We start from the raw sequence: 19,789 nt of genomic DNA on the forward strand, positions 1-19,789 counted from the left end.
GTTTAATAAATGCTTCTTGCCTTGCCTTGCTTTTCCTTAACCTATAGGTATCTATCTCTTTCTAGTTCTTCCCCCTTTTCCCCCAGAGTAATATATTTCATTGCTTGTGTTTTCATTAGCTGCAGTGACAGATTTAAACACCAGTTGTATTTTCTCTTGTCTGGCTTGTTTACAAAACAAACAATCTGCTCCTGTCTGTTATTATTGCTGTTGTTGTAAAGCTTCGATTTTTTTTTTTTTATTGAACGTTCATCTTTTTTTCCGCTGAGGTTTAAGCTCAAGTTTCAGGATAGGTCACCTTGGATTGTTGCTTGAATTTCTTTGCTCTTTGGACTCAACTTATTAATGAATAACTTAAACAATTATCAATACATTAATAATGAATCGATGATGGATAATTATTAATAAGATTAATTCCTTCCCCTTTCTGAAGTTTCTGATGGATGCAAAAATTTTCTGTTTTTCAAATTGATTTTACTTTATATTTGAAAGTCTTTCTCCCGGCTGATTGCAGAATTTATTGTTTCTTGTTGGAATTATTGAATTTCACTGTTATGTGCCAGAGTTTTCAGCATAGGCTTGTTTGGTTTTTTTCCTTTCTGGAGGTGAACTGTGGATTCTTCTATTGGCATTTGATTTTCTGTCTTCACATTTGGGCCTTTTTGTTGTATTCTTTCTTGCATGACCATACCCAGGTTTTTTTGACTTACTGTTTTCTTCTGGGAGTTCTGTGATCCTCAAGTTCTCTCTACGTATCCTGTCTTTGGGATCAATATGTTTTCCTCCTCTTTTCACCCTTCATTCAGTGCTCGTATCTTGTTTCTATCCCTACAGCATTTTTCACCTCTGGCCCCTTCTCTTTGTTCAGATAGCCACCCTTCATATTCTCATCACCTTCACCAGGACTATTGGCACGACCCCATAGCTGGTGTTGTTGCATCGTCTCTCCCATTCTAGCTCATTTCCCACACAGCGACAAAAGCTTTCTCAAATACAGGTTTGCTTGTGTTGATCTCCCCACCTGAGACACTCCAGTGGCCCCTTACCTTTGTCTAAGATCAAATATAAACTTCTCAGCTTATGTTTAAAGCTCTGTCTAGTAGCTAGCCTCAGTCTCTCTTTCCAGGCTTATTCCATATCGCTCCCCTTCATGTACACTATGGTTTAGCCAAGATGTCCTTTTGACTTTTTCTCCTACATGCCTGTCCAATTTCCCTGTCTGTGACTTTGCCCAAGATCGCCCTCCTCCTGGCCTGGAATTCACTAACTCCTCACCTCTGCATCTTAGAATCTCTGCTTTTCTTCAAGTCTCAGCTCAGGCATTACCTTCTCTCTATGAAGACATTTCTCATCATCCCCAGCTGCTAATGTCTTCCTCCCAAAATTATTGTATTCTATAACATTTTGTTTTATACTCTCATATGCTCATGTGGTTTCCTCCATTAGGATGTAGTTCCTTGTTGTCTTTGGGACCGTATTCCCAGAGACTGGAACTTGCTGATTGATAATCATTTTCAAAAATACTGCTCAGCAGTGTACTTATTCTCCACTAGCATTGCATTGTATTGTATGATCTTCAACCAGTCGATGCCTAAGAATTGTTTTAATTTGCAACTTCTAATTATTAAACAGTTTGAAATTTTTTTCAGGTGGTTATTGATAATATTTTGAGAATTGCTTATTCATCAATTGATCAGTATGGCATTTATTAGGTCTCTAATATGTGACTGGCAGCTAGGTGATGCAGTGGATAGAGTCCTGGACTTGGAGTCATCTTCATGAGTCCAATCTAGCCTCAGACACTTACAAGTTGTGTGACCCTGGACAAGTCACTTAACCATGTTTGCCTCGGTTTCCTCAACTGTAAAATGAGCTGAAGAAGGAAATGGCAAACCACAAACCCAAAATGGGGTCATGAAGAGTTGGCCATGACTGACAAAATGACTGAACAACGATAACAACATCAATAACAATATGTGATAGGCATGATAGCACCGTACTGTACTGGTGACAAAAAAGAATAAATGAAGCCAACCCTGACTTTAAGAAGTTTATAGTCAGTAGAGAGAGGCAACACACATACTATAAGCATATATGAAACATAAAATAAATACAAGTTTGTGTGTGTATTGAGGCAAAGCAGCTGGGGGATTAGAAAAGGCTTTATGTAAGAGGTGGAATTAGAGCTCAGCTTTGAAGGAGGCTAGGGATTTGAAGAGGCAGACTTTTGCACAGGCTGGCAGATGTGCCTGGAATGCATCGACCTCTCATGAGAAGCTCCTTTGACCCAGCTGTGGAGAGTGTGAAGGAGAGTAATGTAGAATAAGGCTAGAAAGGTAGGTTAGAGCCAGATTGTGAGGGGCAGAGGACTTTTTATTTCATCCTAATGAACTGCTACAACTTATTCAATAGGGAAGTGATGAGGTCAGACCTGAACTTTAGGCAAGTCACTTTGGCAGCTGGATGGAGAATGGATTGGAGAAGAGAAAGACTTGAAGCAAGGAGGTAGATTAGGAGGCTATTCAATGAATCAATAATAACCATTTATGAAGTGCTTGTCAATCACTGTGGGAGGCACTGGGCACGTGAAAAAAAGACTAAAACTATCCCTGCCCACATAGCTCTTACTCTTTAGACCTCCAGTGCACACAGAGGTATATTCAAAGTAAATATGAAATACTTTGTGATGAGGAGGTGCTAACAGCTGTGGTGGGAGGTGGGGAGGGTGGATTCAGGAAAAATGTCATTCAAGTAGATGGTGGCAATTTAGCTGAGTCTTGAAGGAGACTTGGGATTCTTAGAGCTGGAAATGAGAAGGACCAGGTGGTTTGGAGGGCTATGTGAGTGGAAGAAAATGGGGTGAGGTAGGACAGATGCTGTGGAGAGAGTATCAACCAGACTCGGCCACTGATTAGAGATGGGCAGAGAGGGAGAGTGAGGAGTAGAGAATGATTCTAGGTGTCTAAGCTTGGTTAATGGAAGTATTATGGTACCTTTGACAGACATAGGAGAGTTTTGAGTAGGAGTGGATTTGGGGGAAGAAAATGAGTGCTGTTTTAGATATATTGGTGCCTCGGTTACACCCAACTGAAAATGTCCATTAACCATTGAGTGAGCTCAAACTTTTGACTATTTTGAGCATTTATCAAATGATCATAATCAGTCTTACTTTCACAAGTTTGTATCAGTGCTTTATAGATTTTGGATGTAAGATTTTCATCAGAAATAATATGTACAAAATTCTTTTCCCAATTTGTTTCTTTTCTTTTGATTCTGGAGGCATTGCATGTTGAGGGCAGATGTTTCATTTCACCTTTGAATCCTCAGTACATCATTTCTCTTTATCACAAGGATACAGATAGAAGAAAAGATGGCCTGCCCTGTGATCTTCCCAGATGCTCGCAACTTCCACCTCTTCACTCCCGATTCCCTGGCTATGATTGAGAAACTGATTGCTGCAGAGAAACTGAAGAAGAGTGCCCAAGACTCATCAGTTTTTGAAGCCTCTCCTCGGCCTCAGCTTGACTTGAAAGTATCTAGGAAGCTGCCCAAGATTTATGGGGACATTCCTCCTGAGGTTGTGGGGAAGCCTCTGGAAGACCTCGACCCTTTCTATGTGAACCACAAGGTATGCCCAGGGAGGGCGCTAGGGGTAAAGGGGTTGGGGTATAGTTCCTAACTGTGTTTTTATGGCTGTGGAGTCAGTGGCCTTGGGGTTCTCACCCTCATCTTCCTAGTTCCAGACCGTGCCCCTCTTTTCAGGGTGTTTCTTAGAGTGGAAATCTGGGCTAGTAACAGAGGGATAAAGCAGGATAGAGAAGCAAAAATTTTACTAGTTTTGGTGAACAGAGAATTAAATTGCGAGTCATAAGACTGAGGTTCTTAGTTTGACTTCATGTCTTTCTTTTCTGAATTAAAAAATTAATTAAAGGTGAGAAAACACAGTAAGAAAAACAGCAGAACCTTTAACTGAATTAAAAGGAAAGAAAAAAGATTGTAAAGGCTCAAGGCCTGTCTCCTTACTATAAAATGGGGCTAATAATACCTGTCTTGTCTCTTTCACAGTTTTATTCAATCAGTTAAACAAAATATTTGTTAAGTTTTTACTATGTGCCAAACACTGACACAGAGAAAAATGGAAAACATTCTAATGGGGGAATCAACATGTACATATACATATAATTTATATATATTATATTATGTCATATATTATATATATATATATATATATATATATATATATATATAATTTAGTCTGCATTTGCAGGCTAAAATTAACTTTAGTGGAGATGGCCCTGGCAGCTGGGAGGGGAGGGTTGGGAGAAGTCTCCTGAAGGAAGTATCATTTGAACTGTGACTTGAAGGAAGCCAGGGATTTGGAGAGGCAGATGTAAGGAGGGAGAATATTTTATGTATAGGATATGGCCAATACAAAAGTCTGGAGACATCTAAAAGATGGAGTATAATATATGACAAAAAGAAAAGTGTATTGCAAATGATAAAAGCTATAGAAATATGAGCTATTTTCAGCCATTGAGATTTTTAAAACTCAGTTTTCTTTTTATTTTCAGTTCCAAATTCTCTCCCTCCACTCAATCCCCTCTCCTACTCATCGAGAAGGCAAGAAATGCAATAACCATTATACATATGAAGTCATACAATCATATTTCTGCATTAACCACAATTTTTAAAAAACCAAGGAAAAAAGAGCAAAATATATGCTTTAGTTTGTACTCTATCTATCTGGAGGTGGACAGCAGCATTTTTTACCATGAGTTCTTTGGAATTATAAGGGATCAGAATTGTGAGGGTCAGAATTACTAAGTCTCATAATGGATTAGCTTTCAAATATTGTTATTACTGTGTAAGTTGTTCTCCTGGTTCTGCTTATTTCACTTTGCATCAGTTCATATAAGTATTCCTAGATTTTGACCATTTATCACTTGGAGAATGGCTCTTAGTCTTACAAATTTAGCTCAGCTATTACATATTTGAGAAATTAGACCTTTACCAGAGAAACTGCAGATATTACCCCTTAGTTTCCTCTTTTTCTTCTAATTTTGACTATATTAGCTTTATTTGTGCAAAAATTTTAAATTTTATGTAATCAGAGGGAATGGTTTTAGAGGAAAGATAATGAGTTCCTTTTTGGACATATTGAGTTATTGAAGGAAATATTATTAGCAATAACCATAAAATAACATCCTCACCTTTTTTTTTTTTGGCTAGGCAATGGGGTTAAGTGACTTGCTAGTCACACAGCTGTTGTTATGTTGCTAGTCACACACACACTGCACCACCTAGCTGCCCCATCCTCACCTTTTTCAAAGTAGAAATAGATGGTTACCAGAAGTATTTAGGTTAGACTGAAAGGGACATGTTCTCTCAGCAGGAGTTAGTGTTTGGTGCGGGTTGTTAAATGAGATCTTAAAGCTACTTCCCTTAAAAATTTCAAGAACAGAATAGATAAGTAGACAGTTCTAGGGTAGTTCTCTTTAGAATTTGGAGCTGGAACACATGATCTCTCAAGATGCTTTCCTGCTTCTATGATTCAAAAAACTGATCAAAGAACTGATTATCCTTCATACAAAAGCTAATGCTTCCTTGGAATCACATCTTTAGGTTGGATAGTCAAGAAATGAAATTATGCCCAATCTTGGTTTCCGTTGTAATCATGTGTTCTTACTGCCTAGTTCTAAGCAGGTTTTTGATGCTTCCTTTAATTTTCTTTACTCCTGCATCATTAAATATATTCCCTGTTGTTTGTGCCTTTCAGACGTTCATGGTGTTGAACAAAAAGAGGATCATCCACCGCTTCAGTGCCAAGCCAGCCTTATTTATTCTCGGACCTTTTAATCCAATCAGGAGATTGGCTGTTGGCATCTCAGTCCATTCATATCCTTTCATTAACCTTCTTTCTCCCCTTGCTTCCATTACCAGTCAGACACCATCCTTGATTTACTGAATGGGTGGCCATGTGCCATCATCAGGAGCTCCATAGGAGTGGGTAATTGAGAATTCACATGCAGAGTATGAATTTTCAAAGTCAAGTAAGTGATGTGATTGCATGTAACGTTATGGAGACTAAGGTCAGTAACTTTCGTAATGGTAGCCTTGCACCAATATCCAGGCATGCTTTAAATGACATCTGAAAACACCTTTCAAAGATATCAGGCGTTAGCGTCGTTGGTGTTGATGAGGACTCTCCCACCTGACTTCTTGGTGTAAGGACAACAAAAAGGTCTGTTTGTTTTTTTCTTGAATTGATATTGGGGAAGATGGGAGTAATCAGAGACTGCGACCACTGTCGGGGGTGAGACAATGATAACACTTAACAGTGAGAAGGCAGATTTATTCAGGTTTTATACATTTGCACGGAAAAGCACATCATCATCACTGTCATCATAGCTAGCATTTATGTGGCACTCTATATGTGTTATCTCATTTTGATTCTCCCAACAACCGTAAGGTAGGTATTATTGTTATCCCTATTTTATGTAACAAATAAGGAATGAGTTGAACCCCCAGGGAAGAAAGGAGAGATTAAGAAAACACTTTGTAAACCCAGATGAATTCCAAGTCACCAGAGCCTGATGACCAAGATAGTGTTTGTGCACTGAAAGAGCTCACAATGGACTGACTGAGCTACCAACAGTGATCTTTGAAAGGCTGAGCCAAATGGCAGATGTAGCATAGGTTGTAAAAGGGGCAAATGTTTCTGATTTTCACAAAGTGCAATAAGAATGGTCCAATCTCACAGAGTTTTAAAGGCGATGGTTATAGAATATCTAGGAAAAAATAGGTGATTATCACAAAGATTCCATATAACTTCATCAAAAACAAGTCATGCCAGATTGATGTCATTTCCTTTTTTGGCAATATTAGCAAATTGCCTTATGTCAGGGAAATGCCATAGATATAATTACCTAGATTTTAGTGAAATGTTTGGCAAAGTCTCTTAACTTTTCTTGTGGAGGAGATGTGAACAAGATGATATTACATTCTGGCAAAGTCAAAATTGATTGAATGGCTAGATCCCAAAAGTATGCATTAATGATTTGATGTTGGCTTGCAAACAGGTCTCTACTGGAATATCCCAAGGATCTGTCTTTAGCACTGTGCTAGTTAACATTTAATCAGCAGCTTGGAGAAAGGTATTGATGGCGTGCTTATCAAATTTGCAGATGATGCAAAATTATGATGCATCACTAATGGGTCCAAAAAGATCATGACAATTCAGAATGTTGGGCTAAACCTGATAAAAGAACTATAAATATAAAATCTTACACTTGGGGTTAAAATTGAACTTCACAACTATAAGATTACTTTCATCTAAGTGCTTTCTGAGAGAGAGAGAGAGAGAGAGAGAAGAGAGAGAGAGAGAGAGAGAGAGAGAGAGATTGAGAGAGAGTATTTATTGCATTTATTAAGCTCTTACTACGTGCCAGACACTGGGCTAAGCATGGGGGGTTAACAGTATAAGCAAGCAAGACCATGTGTATCCTCAAGGAGCTTATATTCTCATGGGGAAGACAACAGAGAGCAGAAGGAATCTATGTGGTGGCAAGGCAGTTGGTGAGGAGGAGACAGCTTTGAAGAAGTCTGGAGGGGAGTTGTATGCCTGGGGCCACTCCCCAAAATAGTGGTCTAGAGCAGTGGTGCCAAACTCAAATACAAACAGATCCATGCAGCTGCAAATTGACTTAGAAAGCCACAAGTTAACATTTAATCTGTGTTGTATTTTATTTATTTTGTTAAACATTTCCCAATTATATTTTAATCTGGTTCTGGCTATACCTGGGAATTTTGAGTGGCCTCTGGTCTAATGTATTAGTTGCCTCTGGCTATTTTTGTTCTGTTTTTTCCCTCTTCCAACAGTCATTCCCCTTGGCTTAGAAAATAGAAACAAAATAATATTGAGAAGCTCTGCCTTTTCTGTCAGTTGTCCTTGTCCCATCCATCTGAGCAGTGGGTCCCATCCTTTCCTTGATTTTTTCTTCACCAGAAAGAATGACTTATTCTTTTTTTTGGCTTGCTTTTTGCTTTTCAGCTTTAGATCATTCTAGACATTAACACTTCTAACACTATTCTTACAGAGCCCCGCCATGCATACATGACATGTATTCTTCCTCGGTTACCTGTCCTTGTTTCTACTTCCTGTACCCATCTGTAAGAAACTGAAGTTGCTTGGTCAGTTCCCTATATGTCTGCGTTGGGGGTCTTTGGACATTGATTTTTCTTTATCAGAATTGCTTCTTTTTATGTATTCAAAATTTCATTCTAGGTTGACTTTCCCTGTAGAATTTTAGCCCATAGGATCCTCCTTATCTTTCCAAATGAGTTTTTGGGAGTCATTGGGTTTTTTTTTTGACTTAGGAAGATTATTATTTTTTAGAAATTAGATTCTTTTATTCCAAGGAGAGACAAAGTTTGATGAGGAGAAGGGGGATTAGGTTGGTGGGAAGGATGAGAGAAGAAAGTACAGGCAGATGGGGCTTTCATTGTTTCAGGGGAGGAAAGTCAGTTGTGAGATTGCTGGGCAAGAGAGAGAGGTGGGCATACTGCAATGGGAAAGAATTAGTGGAGTTGACTTTGCCATTAGGCAATGCCACAAACAAGTGATGTCCTGTGTGACATGATGAATGGGTAACAACATGATGAATGTTACAGGTTGACGTTTGTAGGATGCCAGCAAGATGGACATGGTACTCAGAACCAGGAACCAGCCAAAGAATTTTGTAGAAGAAGATTTTGTGGGAAGTCATTAATGAACCAATAGATTCGTAGAGTGTCCCTCTGTGTGTCCAGTCTTGTGATAAGCACTGTGGGGGGAGGCAAGAGAAGAGGACAGGATTCCTTCCTCTGCAGATTATAAAGCCTATAGACTAGCACACATGGGATCTTAAGAATGATATATGACCGGAGCTGAATTGTGTGGTCCGTGCCACATTTGCTGTAGAAGGCTGGGAAGAGATAAGGATGAGACGAGGTTGGAGTAGTTAGCTTCAAAGAATAGCTAGGACGTGAGCTTGAATATAAATATTGGAAAGTGTTATTGTTGGACCAAGTGGACAATGACAAGTAGCATGGTGCAGTGGATTTGGAGTTTGGTCAACCTGGATTCAATTTCTAGGTTTGGCATGTATTTTCTTATGTGATCCTAGGCAAATCACATTACATTTTAGTGTCTCAAGCAACTTTCTATGATTATAAATTACAGAATATTTGACAATCTGTCTTGATTAAGGGAATTTCTTCTCCAGGAGTTCAGGGATTGATAGAAAAATCCAATGGCAGTGAATCCTCAAGGACAGTCCTAGAGAAAAGCAAGAAGACAGCAAAGAAGATGAGGGTCTGGCACAATTTTTTCAAGTGATAAGAATTATTCACTAGCAATTGTTGCCTCAGTTGAATAGAAGCTTCTGGGCTAAAACTAGGGTAGGCCAATCAGAGCTTTGCCCTAGGGTATCAGATTTAGAGGGTAATGAATAAACTTTCAGTGTCCACTAGACAGTTTGATAAGGTACAAGGAATCACCACATTCCTATGGTGTTAGCCTAGCCCTAGGCCCTTTCCAGTATTGGCTTTCCATCACTCATTCTTCTTAGCTTACTGGTCAAGGCCAGGAAGTTGGAATACTTCTCCCCATTGCCACTTTCTGTCACTCAGTAATCTCTCCTGTTTTGAGGTTTGTGCAGTCCATATCTACCATCCAACCAAAATCCTGGTAGTCTGTTTACAGACCTCTAGGTCCCTCCTCTTCCTGTCTCAATGGAGTTAGTACTTGGCTCAGAATTTTTCTCCCCTCTCCAGCTCCTGCCCTCTGAAACCCTATAACTATCATTTTCTCAGCCTACTAATTTCCTCTAATGTATGACGTTCCCTCCACCTCAGCCACATTAAAAAATAGTCGACCATGACACAAATGCATGACCTCTACGTTCAAGAATTCTGAGATCCCCTTATCCAACCTTATCCATTAGCCTTTTCTCTCTCCCTCTTCCTTCCCTTATCAAACCCTACTCTTCATCTGTGCCATGACCCACAATCCCTTAGTCCCTCTCCCATGCTGTCTTCTCTGCACTAGCCAGTGCCTCCTCTTTTCCTCATTTGACCCCCTTGGTGGATCAGTTAAACTATACAGTGCTCCTCTACTGAATCCCTAGCCCCCTCACCATGTCACTAATTATGCTCTGCCGACTCTCAGCCTTGGATCACTCCCACCATCCACCACCTGTCCTCCTACACATGCCTGCTGAACAAAGGTGGAGGAAATCATGCAACCATTTTGACCAGGCCCACACAACCTCAGTTGGGCCCTCTTTGTTGCTAAGCAATCCTGCTGCACCTGCCTTATCAGCTCACTTCCCCACTCTCCACAGTGACTCTTCTAAACTTCTAAACTCTGAGCTGAGAACCTTGAGGCCATTCACCTTGACCTCCCCTTCTCCCCTCTTCTCACCTCCTATGCCTTCTGCCACTATGTCCTCCTTTACCCCTATCTTCCATGCAGAGGTAGTGCTGATCCTTACCCAGACAAGCCCCTCTGCCTACACAAATGATACCCTTCCATCCCCTTCTTCTCCAGTGGATTGCCCCCTCTATCACCCTTACTCTATTACTTATCTTTGATCTCTCCCTGTCTGCTAATTTCCTTCACATCTGCTTCCATTGGAAATTCACATGTCTCCCCCATCCTGAAAGAACCCTCACTTCATCCTTCCATCCTCAATAACTATCAACTTATATCTCTTCTGCCATTTGTGTCTCAAATTCCTTGAGAAGGCCATCTGCAAAAAGGGCCGCCATTTTTTCTCCTCTCACTCTTTTCTTAACCCCTTACAATCTGGCTTTTGATTTTCATTTCAGCCAAACTGCTCTCTCCAAAGTGACCAATGACCTCTTCATTGCCATATCCAGTGCCCTTTTGTCAAACCTCTTTCTCCTCGACCTCTCTGCAGCCACTGATACTGTTGACCACCCTCTCCTCCTTTATATTCTCTTCTATCTCCTTGTTTCTCTCTTGGTTCGCCTTCCTATCTGACTGCTTCTTCCCAGTTTCCTTTGCTGGATCCTCATACAGATTGTGATTTTTAACCATGGGTGTCTCACAGGGTTCTGATCTAGGCCCTCTTCTTTTCTCCCTCTATACTACTTCACTTGGTGATGTCATTGGCTCCCAGATTCAATTGATATCTCTATACTGATAATTCTCAAATCTACCTTTCCTGCCCTAACCTCTCTGCTGACCTCCAGTCTCACATCTCCATACGACAACTTCAATTGTACATCCAGTAGACATTTTAAACTTAACATGTTGAAAATGGAATTCATTATTCCTCCCCAGACCTTCCTCCTCCCTAATTTCCCCATTACTGTTGAAGGAATCACTATCTTCCCAGTCTCCCATACTCACAGCTTAGATGTTGTCTTCACTAGCTCTCATTCTCTTTCTCTATCTTGTCACCAAAGTTTTTTTTAAATTTGTCCCTTGCACCATCTCTTTAAAAAATTTTTTTTATGCACCATCTCTTGACTATGCCCTCTTTTCTCCTCTGACACTCCCCCCACTGTGGTGCAGACCCCCATAATCTCATGCCTAGGCTACCACAACAGCTGCTGATGGGTCTGCCTGCCTCAAGTCTTGCCCCACTCCAATACATCTTCCATTCAGAGATCAAGGTGATTTTCCTAAAGCACAAGATTGATGATGTCACCCTCCTCAATAAACTCCAGTGGTTTCCTATCACCTCCAAGATCAAATGCAAAATCCTTTGTTTGGCATTCAAATCCCTTTATACCTACCTACCCCCATAGTCTTCTTAAGCCTTATTTCCTGCCACTTAGTCTTCAATACAGTGACATGGAACTGGCTGTTACATGAGCAAGACCCTCTGACTCTGGGCTCTGGGAATTTTCTCTAGCTTTTCCCCAAGCCTGGAGTGCTCTACCTCCCCATCTCAGCCTCTTGGCTTCCCTGGCTTCTTTCAAATCATGACTAAAGTCCATCTTCCCCAAGCCTTCCCCAGCCCTTCTTAATTCTAACGCATTCTTTCTGTTAGTTATTTTCTTTTTAATACGGCATATAGCTCGTTTGTACATATTGGCTTGTGCCAGTATGTATCCCATTAGATTGGAGCCTCCTTAAGGGAAGGGTTTTTTGCCTCTTTTCATGTCCTCAGAACTTAGCATGGTGCCTGGTGCATAGTAGGCACCTAATAAATGCTTATTGACTGACTAATGGTATACGGACATTAACAAGGCTGCCAGACCTTGGAGCACACTCCTCTGCCTAGGGGTTGCAGTGGATAGAATGTTGGGCCTAGAGTCAGGAAGACCAACTTCAAATCCAGCCTCAGACACTTAACTTACTAGCTGCGTGACACCGGGCAAGACATTTAACCTCTGTTTGCTTTCTTTTTCCCAACTATAAAATGTGGATATGAATAGTAGCTTCTTCCCACGGTTATTGTGAGGATTAAATGAGATAATATTTATAAAGTGCATATCACCGTGTCTAGTACAAAGCAGGTGCTTAATAAATGTTTGTTTCCCTCCATCTCTCCTCTTTTCCTTCCTTCCTCCCTCCCTCTATTTTTTCCTTTCTTCCTCCCTTTTCCTCCCTTTTTCCTTCCTCCATTTCTTCCTTCTTTCCTCCCTCCCTTTTCCTCCCTTTTCTCCTTCCTTCCTTCCACCCTTCCTTTTTCCTTCCTTCCTCCCTCCCTCTATTTTTTCCTTTCTTCCTCCCTTTTCCTCCCTTTTTCCTTCCTCCATTTCTTCCTTCTTTCCTCCCTCCCTTTTTCCTCCCTTTTCTCCTTCCTTCCTTCCACCCGTCCTTCTTTCCTTCCTCCTCCCTCCCTCTATTTTTTCCTTCCTTCCTCCCTCCCTCTATTTTTTCCTTTCTTCCTCCCTTTTCCTCCCTTTTTCCTTCCTCCATTTCTTCCTTCTTTCCTCCCTCCCTTTTTCCTCCCTTTTCTCCTTCCTTCCTTCCTTTCTTCCTTGCACTTGTACCTCATATTTGTGTATGTGGATGAGCCTTGGTACCCAACTCTCTCTTTTTATGCTGATTGCAGGTGAGACCTGACCCCCAGATGAAGAGTGAGAGACTTTGGATCAAGGGGTGGAGAACCTGCAGCCTTGAGGCCACATGTGGCCTTCTAGGTCCTTGGGTGTAGCCTCTTGATTGAGTCCAAGTTTTACAGAACAAATCCTTTTATTAAGGAGGCTTGTTCTGTGAAGTTTGGATTTAGTCAAAGGGCCACACTTGAGGACCTAGCGGGCCATATGTGGCCTTGAGGCCACAAGTTCCCAACCCCTGGTCTGGACCCTCTTTCCAAGCACAAAAAGCATTGGGAACAGTGTTTACAGGAGCAATACCAAGCCAGGCAGGCTGCGTTGACACCCTCCTTGGCATAAGCTTACAATGAGCCTTACAGCTACAATGAGCCTCCAGGAAGACCTTGGATGGGTAGAGAGCAGCGAGAACTGAAGAGAGCTACATTGGCTATGTTCCTGTTTCTTTGTTCTTTACATGTTTTCTTGTGTCTTCCTTAACTGTACTGTTCATGTTATTCAGCATGTTCATCATATGCACTGTTATTGTCAACTGTGTCTTCATGGCTGCTGTGAAAGATGGCACTGTTAATAAATATGCTGAGTAAGTGTCTCCCCTGGATCCCTCTCCTCCAGGCGCTTACCCTTGCTTTCTTCTGTTTTTGTTTCCATAGTTTACTGAGAAAAGGCTAAGAGAGGAGAAACTGGATATTATTTTCCTCTAGGACACATTTGGATGTGATTTTTGGAAGATTTTTTATCTCCCAGGCCTCAGGGAGTGAATGTGACCACAGATGAATTTAAATCTCCTGAAACAACTTAGATGAAATGAAGTTTTCAGAAAATGTCTGAGTCTTTGCTGAATTGTTTCTTTAAAACAATTTGAGCTTTGAGGAAAACTATGGTTTTAAACATTTATTATGCACTTGCTATACATAGTTCATTGTAGACAATGAGTGAAAAGATAAAGTTTAGACAAAACACTGAGCAGTGTTCTGTCCTTTAGGGTTATACAGCCTCCCTTTGTATCCCCTCTCTCCTTCCCCTCTGACCCAGAGTTGTCTGAGGATGCACAGAATCAGGCATCCAGTCAACATCATCTATTCGGCTTTGGCTGTCCCTCATCTCTGAAATGCACTTTCTTTCCATCTTTACCTCTTAGAATCTCTTGTTTCCTTGATGTCTTAGTTCAAATGCACTTTCTACATGAAGCCTTTCTTGATCTACCCACCTGCTAATTAATTTCCTCCTCAAGCCATCTGATATCCATGCTGTGTTATTATGGATAGACTTGATTACGTACATTATGTCTCCCTCATTGAACAAAAGGGGTTTTCCCTTTTATCTTTGTAGCCCCAAACACCTAGCATGTTTCTGGGCACATAATAAGTGCTTCATAAATGCCTGTGGATGATTTGATTGATGTGAAAACTGAGAATCAGGGTTATGTGACTTATTCAAGGTCACATATGTGGTAAGTAGCAGAGTTAGGATTCAAACCATAGTCATTTAACACAGAATGTGGTTGTGAATACCATGTAATTCTTTGGAGAATTTTTGGTTCATATCCTTACACTACTTATCTGTAGGGGATGGCTATTAGTCATACCTATGATTAATATATAACTATATATAAAACTGTCTATGTAACTATATATGTATTCATGCATATATATACATATAAGCACATACATACATGTATGCATATGTATGCATATATGTGTATATATACATATACATAGACATATATTTATCAGTAAATATATTATTTGCAGATCTTAGATACTGAAGCTTTCTCAGAAAAATTGAATACAAAGATTTTCCGTCCATTCATTCACTTCCTTCTTATCCTAGATGCCTTAATGTTGCCTGTGCAGAAACTTTTCAGTTTCATGTGATCAAAGTTATTTATTTTTCCTAATTGCCTCTTTCTCTTGTTTGGTTAAGCATACATCTCTTATCCATAGCTAGGAGAGGTATATCATCTGTTTCTCTTCTAATATTATATAGTATGACTTTTAATATTAAGGTCACATCCATTTACAATGTGCTGTGGAATATGGTGTAAGGTGTTGATCTGTGCCTAATTTCTGCCAGATCACTTTCCAATTTTCCCAGAAATTTTTTAAAAATCAAGAGTTTTTTTCCTAAGTAATTTCTGTTTTCCACTTAATCAAACACTGGATTATTAAGTTCTACTTTTTCCTGATTCTCCTCTCTCTAGTCTGTTCCATTGATCTTTATTTTTTTTAACCAATTCTAGATGGTTTTGATGACCAATGCTTTATAATAAAGTCTGAGGTCTGTAAGTGCTATTCTACCTTTGCCCTTACTTCTTTTAATCATTTCCTTGATATTTGAGATCTTTTATTTTTCCAAATAAAGTTATTATTGTATCAATTTGATGGGTATAGCATTAAAAGTATAAGTTAATTTTGGTAGTATTGTAATTTTTATTATATTGCCAGGGCCTAGCCATGAACACTAAATATTCCTCCAGGTATTTAGATTGTTCTTTATTTCTTTAAAGAACATTTTGTAAATGAGTCTATACAAGTCTTATGTGCATTGGTAAGTTGATCCCCAGATTATTGTTTAGTTCTTTAGTTGTGTCTGACACTTTGTGACCCCGTGGACTACAGCACACCAATACTGTCTATGGGGTTTTCTTGGCAAAGATACTGGAGTGCTTTAACATTCCCAGTGGAATCTAATCCCCACGTACTTTATGCATTTCATAGTTATTTGGAAAAGGAGTCCACTTTCTATTACTGCATCTTGGGTTTTATTGTTATATAAATAAGTTGTTGGTTTTTGAGAATTTATTTTGTGGTCTATAACTTTGCTAATGCTATTAATTGTCTCAATTAGTATCTTTGCTAATTCCCTAGGGTTTTTCAAGGGTAGCCACCCTATTGTCAGCAAATAGGGAAAATTTTATCTCCTCTTTATTGTTATTCCTTTAATTTTTTTTCTCTTCTCTTTTCTTTTTGTCCTCTCAGGTAGTCAGGTGGATCCCTCTTTCTTCTTCTCTGTTTCAACTAGTACTATTCATTAGTTTTCAAAATTCCATTTTCCACTCCTTTCCAAAAAGGATTTGTCTCCCTCTCCTCATTATCCATTTTCTCTTTCTGTTTCTCTCTACTGTTGCAAGTATATCCAGAATAGTATCAAATTATAGTGGAGAAAGTGGGCACCCTTGCTTCATTCCCATATTTACTGGACAAGGTTCTAGTGTATCCCCATTGAATATAATGCTTGCTTTTGGTTTTAATATTTTATGACTATACTTTGTAAGTTTATTTTTTTTAGCATTAAGAATGCTGTACATGGTCAAAGATTTTTTTTTTATCTATTGAGATGATTTTGATTGTTTTGGCTTTCATGGTAGTTAATTATGTTTTTGTTTTCCTAATATTGAACCATCTTTGTGTCCCTGGCATAAATCCCACTTGGTCGTAATGAGCAATTTCTTGGATAAATCACTATAGTTTGTTTGATAAGATTTTGTTTAAAATTTTTGAGTCAATATTGAGTCAATATGTGAGCCTAAGGTTTTCTTTCTGTGTTTTATCTTTTTCTGGTTTAGATATTGGAACTTTTTTCTGGTTTAGGTATTTATCTCATAAAAGGATTCTAGTAGGGTCTTTTCTTTCTCAATTTTTGAGAGTAATTTGTTATGTATGGGCACTAACAGCTCTTTAAAAGCTTGATAGAATTCTCCCATAAATCCTTAAGGACCAGGGTTTGGTTTTGTCCTTTCCTCCCGCTGTGGTAGTTTTTTTTTTTCAAAGCTAGATCTGTTTCTTTTTCTGATACTGATTATTTAAGATCTCTATCTGTTCTTCTGGTGGGTTGGGCATTTTATATATTTGATGGCATTCCTTTATTTCTTTCTTGTTCTCAGTTTTGTTAGCATGTAACTGCATAACTGTTATGTTTTTAGATTCACTTAATGCATAGTAAAAAAAATTCTATCCCCTGTATTATTTTATGTATATATGTTTTTAAACTGTGTTTCTCATAAACAACAGATAGTAGCATTTTGTTTTCTTATGCAATCTGTCATTCTTATTAATTTTTACTGGACTTCTTAATCCATTCAGCTTTAAAGTTATGAGAGTTAAGTTTATATTTTCCTCATTCTCTCTCTAATATTGGAGTTTTCCAAGTTATGAGTTTTTTCTCTCTTCTGCTGGAAACACAGTCCTATGTTCCTTCAGTTACTTTACCTTAATCTTTTTTTTTTTTAAGGTGGCCCATTCCCACGTGTTCTCTTCCCTTCACATTGATCCCATCCTTTTGTTTGTTACCCCTTTCCCTTTGGAGTTTTGATTATTAGTCCCATTTTTCTCTCTTGATTTTATCTGGTTATATAATTCCTCCCTCTTTTTTTTCTCTCTCTCTCAGGTATTCAAGTAGATTCCTCTTTCCTCTTTTCCCCTTCAACTCATACTATTTATTAGTTTTATAAATTTAATTTTTCCCCTCACTCTCATTTTTCTCTCACTCTCTTCATTATCCATCTTCTCTTTCTTCTTCTCTAGACCCTCATTCTTTGATTCGTGGTCCCTATGTTTATTTAGTCTCTTTCTCTTCTCTGGATTCTTCATACAACTCAAACTTCCAAGGGATTCATTTTTGACTCTCCCCCTAGGCAATTTCTACCATTGCCTTGTAGAGCTTGCCCCATAGATTTCCCTTTTCTATTGTACCTTGCTCTCAGCACAATGCCAATTGTTGCAGATGTCAGGGAGGATGCTGCACCTTGGTAGACTCCTGTCCAATCATGTCTCTGATTATGCAGCCCATCACTGATCTCTACCCTCCCCCATTGCCTCCCCCTCCCACCACCATTTGCCTCAAAATCTCCCTCACGTCCTTCCATTCCCCAAAGTACTCCTAGAGGTTCCAACCCCCTCTCCATTTTGCACAGGTGGAGCTTTGCAAGCTCTAAATCACCCAGACCACATTCAGTGCTAAGTCCACATCTTCCTTCACAGACCATTTCTCTTCATAATAGGAGCATTGATCAGTGAGAACCCCCTACTGTTACCAAGGCAAGATCTCTTTCTTTTCCCCCTCTTTTCAATTCTGCTCTCCTCTTCACCTATTCCCCCTATAGGCTCATCTCTCACCAAGGCCACAAGGGTCACTTTCTTCTCATAGCTAGCCTTCAGATTTCTCCAGGCACACCAGTCATTCCTCTCTATCCTATTCGCCTTCCCTTTTTCATGTGTACTACCATGTTGTAATGTAGACCCTCCAAAAACATTGATTTGCCTCTAGGCAGGGTGTTGTCAGATTCTGTCCATAAGGTCCCAGGCCCACCTCTTTACTGTTACCTCCACCTGAGTTCCACTTTCTCCCTTGTCTCCTTGTACATGTTTAGAAAAAAACTCATGAGGCAGCTAGATGGTACAATGGGTATAGCACCAGCCCTGCAGTCAGGAGGACCTGAGTTCAAATCTGGCCTCAGACACTTGACACTTACTAGCTATGTGACGCTGGGCAAGTCACTTAATCCCAATTGCTAGCAAAAGAAAAAAAGAAAAAGATCTCTTTCTGGTCTGTCTGCTCTTACTCTGTTGCTATTGTTATTCTTGGTAGCTGCCTTTATTCATTCCTCCTACATTTCTCTTATTTGGGGTGCTTGAGGAGCAAATAATGTCTTAACATCTGGTTTTCTTTCTGAAAATGTTTCAAATGACTATTATTGAATGTCCATTGTTTTTCATTTATTGTTAAGCTTAACTTTGCAGGATAGGTCACCCTGGATTCTATCCTGAGCTCTGTTGATCTTTGAAACACATTATTCCATTCTCTCTTATGTTTTCTTGTAGGTGCAGAATAGTCTTGTGTTATTTGAATTTCTTTTCCCTTGAATTTGAAGGGTTTTCTTCATGATGGCTTGAAGAATTTGCTTTGGAATTCAATAATTATATTTAACTACAATGTGTCTTGGAGTTTGTAGCCTTGAGTTTTTTCCCCTGGAAGTGATCTACTAATTCTTTATGCTAGTGTAATATTTTCTATATTCAGAAATTCTGGGCAGCTCTCATTTTATAATTTTCTTCATTGTGGTGTTAAGACTTTTTGTCCTGTTGTAGGCTTTTATGATCCTTAGTCTGCATCTATGTATTCTGTCTTTTAGATCACTATGTTTGCTTGCATAATCAGCATATTTTCTTTTTTTTGCTTCTCTTCTAAATTGTCCTTCACTTATGAATAATTCCATTCCCAATCTATTGTTCTCTTTTTTGTTCTTTGCTGAAACTTGCCATCACAGAATTCTAATCTTTTCTATTCAGTCCAATCATTTTGCTGTGTAGGCCATGAATTCTGCTCTCATAATCCTCATTTCTCTTTTGAACTACCCAGGAGCAGCAGGTTGTGATTTCACGTTCTCACAGTCCACAGGATCTTTTGTCTCTTCACATGTTGAATCAAGTTCCTTTGTTTTATTGTATTTATTCACAGATTCCTGAACTTTATTTACTAGATCTGGAGGCCACATTTCTTCTGCTATTGATGAACCCCTTGCTGACTCAGCTGCTTGTGTTCAAGATCCTTGAATTTTTTTCCTCTTGTAATCTTTGGTAACTTTGGTCTTCTCCTCCTTATGTTACAAGAGCTGTCCCTCACATATAGTGGGGATGGGGCGGTGGCATTGTGCACCTTGAAGAAAGGTGGAGGATACATACTTTAATTCCTGCCAGGAGGGGAAGTAAGAGGT

General features: G+C 39.4%; 1 protein-coding gene across 1 annotated transcript in view; it reads left to right on the top strand.

Annotated features, from left to right (window-relative positions):
- SCN11A (sodium voltage-gated channel alpha subunit 11) overlaps window positions 1-19,789 on the top strand; it is a 150,645-nt gene that overhangs the window by 16,626 nt on the left and 114,230 nt on the right. The window contains exons 3-7 of the mRNA XM_078152077.1: window positions 3,352-3,628; window positions 5,777-5,895; window positions 13,568-13,625; window positions 18,903-18,913; window positions 19,435-19,443. Coding sequence (XP_078008203.1) covers window positions 3,352-3,628; window positions 5,777-5,895; window positions 13,568-13,625; window positions 18,903-18,913; window positions 19,435-19,443 — 474 coding nt within the window. The remainder of the gene's footprint in view (window positions 1-3,351; window positions 3,629-5,776; window positions 5,896-13,567; window positions 13,626-18,902; window positions 18,914-19,434; window positions 19,444-19,789) is intronic.

This window comes from Phascolarctos cinereus, unplaced genomic scaffold (genome assembly GCF_003287225.1).
Source record: "Phascolarctos cinereus isolate Bilbo 61053 unplaced genomic scaffold, phaCin_HiC Scaffold_4;HRSCAF=312, whole genome shotgun sequence".
In the NCBI taxonomy this organism is placed as follows: Eukaryota; Metazoa; Chordata; class Mammalia; order Diprotodontia; family Phascolarctidae; genus Phascolarctos; species Phascolarctos cinereus.